The sequence below is a fragment of the Dendroctonus ponderosae genome, unplaced genomic scaffold (genome assembly GCF_020466585.1).
Source record: "Dendroctonus ponderosae isolate FM_Combo_2020 unplaced genomic scaffold, Dpon_F_20191213v2 Dpon_F_20191213_1, whole genome shotgun sequence".
Classification (NCBI taxonomy): Eukaryota; Metazoa; Arthropoda; class Insecta; order Coleoptera; family Curculionidae; genus Dendroctonus; species Dendroctonus ponderosae.
Genome location: NW_026017110.1, coordinates 24,119,920 through 24,124,791, shown reverse-complemented (window position 1 = coordinate 24,124,791; position 4,872 = coordinate 24,119,920). Strand labels below are relative to the sequence as shown.

Below are 4,872 nucleotides of genomic sequence, written 5' to 3'. Positions count from 1 at the left end.
GCAGTTTGTGAAACGTACCGAAACGCTGGTGAAAACGGTCCGTCGTTAAACGCGTTTAATTTCGGCGTTTAACATAAACTTAGTTTCGTCAAACTGCGTTTCGCTTGCTTCTGATGAAAATGGGCCTAACTCAATTGTTGACAATGTACTGTGCATTTGATACATTCCAAAGGATCAGTGGCGGTGCCAGTTTTCTTTTCTGCTTGGGCGAAGCCGGCGAAATCTATATGAAAATCTTTGACTCTTGTCCAACAGGAACCAAATATTTTGTGCTTGCTTTACGGAATAGTATTTGGCTTTACCATTGTGGACTGTTATCAAGTGCGATACAACGTGTAATAAAAAAATATGGCTGTGATGTGTACTGTGTGCAGTAAGTCACATTCGTAGCATTGCAATTTACGAATTCATGTGAAAAAATTCCATCCGGGTGAGTGCAGGATAAGAAAATTTCGGAGATTCTGAGAATAGACTTTTTTTAAATAACTTTTAGAGTACTGGTAGAAACCCAGTACCCATATTTAGAAGTTAAGAAGAAGAAGACTAGAAAATAATTTATTAATATAAAGTACTTAAAAATTTACTTTTCAATTCCCGAACAACTCGGAGCCACTGCAAAGGGTACATGTATGTATACAGTCTTTAATTTCTAATTCAGTCATAATTTATTTTTTAACAATTTTGGTAAAAATCATCCGCTTAACTTTATGGCTATACGTGTAAACGTTTTATTTGTCATTAAAACTATGAGCGGCTTTTGAAATCAAACTGAAAAACGAATTAACCCTTGCCCTCGGAATTAGAAGCATTGAAAAGCAATACGCGAGGTTTTCCATCACCCCCTCCTATCGTCATCTTCGGTATCTACCTGATTGGTTCTGGTTGATGCGAATGTTACACTTCGGACAGTATATATTTTCTTCAGAAAGGGTTAATTAGCATTAGTAGAATTCAGTTTAGTGGTTAACTTCAGTTTGGCTGTAATAGTTACACAATTATGAGTGAATTTTCCTGTTCTCTTAACGATAGTCCCATCGACAATACATTTCCTGTGATACAAGAAAATTATCAAGAGCAATATTTCGCTGTACAGCAACCGTATTCTTTTGCAAACGAGCAAGTTCCAATGGCAAGTCAGGATAATTTTCGAATAACGGTAAGTGATAGTTTTGGTTATATGTGATTGCTTTGCAAAACGACTTGTTCATTGGTTACTTAGGGATTTTAGTGGTTTCACATAAAGCTTGCATAATCTGATTCTTTTAGTTCTACATATCTTTATAACGAATAATTTTATTTTTTGAGTGAAATAATCAAATTTGAGTCTTATCTCTTACATTAAACAGGCTTTACTAAGAGTGAGGGCGTCTGTACATTTTTATCAACATTTTACTGTCATTTTTATCCCTTTTCATGACCTTCATTTTTGAACTAATATTCCATTTAAAATATTATCACCCTTGTTTTGGTCATCTAAGCTATTTGCAATCTTGTAAACGATTTAGTTTGTTTTTAGAGTGGTATGTGTTTTAAATATAACTATTTTCAAATTGAAATTATTTCGAGGACATTTTTATTTTGATATTTGCTCACCTGCAAACGAGTCTTAAATATAACGTATAAAACCATTCTAGTCAAATTTGAATTCCTTCTTTACTAACTTGCAATTGTTAACTTCATCAGATGGGCAATTATGAAATAGCTCAGAACCGCTTACCAGGAGTCAACCAGATGATCGTATGTCCACCATATCCACCAAGTAAGTAACCATATTTTAAATGTTGTAACACACGACTAACAAATGCTCTTGTGAATTTGTTTTACTGACCTTATAGTTGATCCAGATTTATTACCATTGCACAAGTTTATTTGCAAATTACTCATCACCGTATTTTGCGGTCTTTAAATTAGAAACGAATATTTGGAAAGTTTATTTCCATATCTTTAATATTTTAGTCCAAGATTTTGTGCTTGCCCTATTAATTTTAATTTTTTGCGTTTTCAAACGATTATTTTTATAACGGCTAATGTAATTCAGGAAGTAATCACAAAAATGATGTGATTATTATGTATACTATTTTTGAAAGGATTGGAAGCAATATAATATGTCTTGTTTTAGGTCAAAACTATCAGCCCCAATATGCAGATCTTTCAGCAGTGTTCGCGCGAAGCAGTCATATGATTAACCCAACATTGAATGATGTCAAGAGAGTTAGAACACAATATAGGGCACATCAAATAATTCAATTAGAAAATACGTTTAACAACAGCAAATACCTGTCGAGGACACAGCGAATTAATCTTTCCGAACAGCTGAATATGACTGAGAAGCAAATAAAGGTGTGGTTCCAAAACAGGAGGATGAAGCACAAAAAACGAACTCGTTTGGATCGTCCTGTTAGCAGCAGTGACTGTTCCTATACGATAAACAGTTCACCAGCATCAAATCCTGTTCAGGGTCCAAGGCAAATTCAGATGTACGAACATCTTCCACCGTTTACTTTTGGTAGTAATACAATTGAGCCCAATTCTACATGTCCTCAACCTATTCCCAATCAGCTCAATAATAACTTGTCGGCCTCAGAAGAAGAATTGTTAAACCTGTCAGATATGAAATTATATGAATTTGATTTTGACGAAGTTGCAAATGTATTAAATGCTCTTGGTTAAATTTATACTACTTTAAGGGTTAGTGACGTTTCGAAAAATTGTATCAAACTCATTAAAATGAACCTGATTATAATTACTAATACGTACGTATACGTACTTATTATTTCTGTGATGTACCCTACTCTAATACACGATATTGTTGTTGTTATTAGTTAGGCAAATTAAAATGTTCCAAAATTCAAAGGTTAAGTTCAATTTGTATTTATTTTTCACTTAATTTTATCCAGAAGGCGTTCCATGTCAAAGAGACATTACTTTAACCACGTACGTACTCTAAGTCCTAAAATAAGTCCAGTTTGTTTTTCCTATACAGGGTGTTTGGAAAATGCGTTACGAAATTTTTATGGATGATTCTCCATGTTAGAATGGTAGAAAGTCCCGTAGCAAAAATTTGAAATCTGAATATTTTCCTAATTACGACTCTCAAACTAATTTCTCTGCTGATAATTTTTGACTTATTCTGAACAGTTTTTCGTTTCATTCATCAAGCTTATAATTACTCATACATTTAATACCAATTCGTTTCCTGGGTTTCAGTCATTTATTTACTTCGTTGTTTCTGTCTTTTTCCATTCCATAAGACATGTTAAAATTGGCAACAACGTATACACCAGTAAGTAGTTTTACAACACTATAGAATGAGTTCTGGTCTGTTCCGAAATATTGTCTTCCTGATTCCTAACCAGTTAGTTCAATAATTTTTAGATAATTTTAAAATGTCTTAATATGTATAAACTGTAATAACGAAGTAACTAAATGACTGAAACCCAGGAAAGGAACTTGTATTAAAATTGAATTACAGTCAGGAAAAGTAACACGAAAAATTACTCATACTGTGATTTGGTCATTTATATAAATAAAAGCGCCCTTACCAGATTGGTGATTAACTTAACATTTGTAAAGTTGAGCTACGCTGAAAAGGTTCAATTTTTTCATACATAAAATCTTACCTTTGGTATTCTTAGAAGTTAAATATAATATTTCAAACACTTTTACCTCAAAAGAAGAGTAAATGTTCAACTGTTTGAAACGCAAATTTCTACTTTTTTTTAAGAGAGTATTAAATATAATGGTTTAAAATCTATATATAAATATCAATACTTCAGTAGAAAATCTGACAAACTCTTGGACTATTTCTAAAACCAGCTCCCATGTGAATTATCCCACTAAAGAATGGTATGAGCTAGTAGAGATGTTTCGTACAATTGACACACGTGGTTCTAGTGTTAAGAAATTTTATCTTGCAAAGACAATTTAACTTCACCAAAAGGCAATTGGAAGTGGTTGAGAGATTCCAGCACTTTAAAGATTTAAACTGTTGGTCATTATTGCTTACAAATATCAACCTTCTTAAGTGTCTCTCATTATCTTTATTCATATCAGCACCAGGGGGTAGTTCCGGGTGTAACCAACTGTAACTTTCAGAATCAAACTAAGGTGATACTTTTTTACCTGTAGATATAGGGTTTCAAAAATCACGGTCAAATATTTACTGTGAGGAAAAATCTTAATGCTATAAGCGGCTCATAACACGTAGCTCTTTCTAAATTTATTCAGCAAAAATTGTTTGTGATTTTGCATCAGCACGTCAATGCATTACCTAGCCATTTTAAAAATGTATAAAGAAATATCACAGAAGAGAAGCAGCATGTTAAACATTAAGAGTACAAAAGCCTCCATATGAATTACAATACAAGTGCGGTAAACATAAGTATTTTGTTTACGTTGTAACTTGTATAAAAAACTTTTTGTTTTCGTAACGTTCTGCTCCTTCTTGTGTTCGGATTGGATCAGGCAACTAATCGTTTTTTATTTTTAAAGTGGTTTAAACTTGAAGGAAGGCCTATCATTTTCATGTTTTCGAATAGAATTATATGGTACTGAAATATAACGAGCCGTTTCGGTATGTCAGAATGTTCCTCATTTCCGGAGAGATAAATTATTTTAAACTTCAAAGATTGGAAAATTTTACACTTTTTTATCTCTCGTTTTCCAGGTTACGAAAGGTTGCCTGTTGGACAGTTGACAGGAAAACCTTCGGGGTATGAATGTTTAATTCAATTTTTCAATAGCCGATAAGGAGCACAGCCTCACTCTGATCTTGGTTTGCATGCGGAATCTAAATGGGAGCAAGACAAATTATAATTTGCAAAGATGAACGTTTGCCAGTAGATTTGCTTGTTGCTTTCGAAACATATTTTT

The 4,872-nt window shown here is 33.1% G+C and overlaps 1 protein-coding gene across 1 annotated transcript; it reads left to right on the top strand.

Annotated features, from left to right (window-relative positions):
- The first annotated feature begins 694 nt into the window (after window positions 1–694).
- On the top strand, window positions 695–2,858 carry LOC125505832 (homeobox protein Hox-A4-like). Its single transcript, XM_048670522.1, has 3 exons — window positions 695–1,156; window positions 1,684–1,759; window positions 2,120–2,858. Exons 1-3 carry the CDS (start codon window positions 998–1,000, stop codon window positions 2,668–2,670), a joined length of 786 nt encoding a protein of 261 aa, XP_048526479.1. The 5' UTR covers window positions 695–997; the 3' UTR covers window positions 2,671–2,858.
- The last annotated feature ends 2,014 nt before the right edge of the window (window positions 2,859–4,872 follow it).

Coding starts and splice junctions, on each gene's coding strand:
- LOC125505832 (XM_048670522.1), top strand. CDS start 998: ATGAGTGAATTTTCCTGTTCTCTTAACGATAGTCCCATCGACAATACA. Junction 1,157..1,683: donor AGGATAATTTTCGAATAACG/GTAAGTGATAGT, acceptor TAACTTCATCAG/ATGGGCAATTATGAAATAGC. Junction 1,760..2,119: donor ATGTCCACCATATCCACCAA/GTAAGTAACCAT, acceptor GTCTTGTTTTAG/GTCAAAACTATCAGCCCCAA.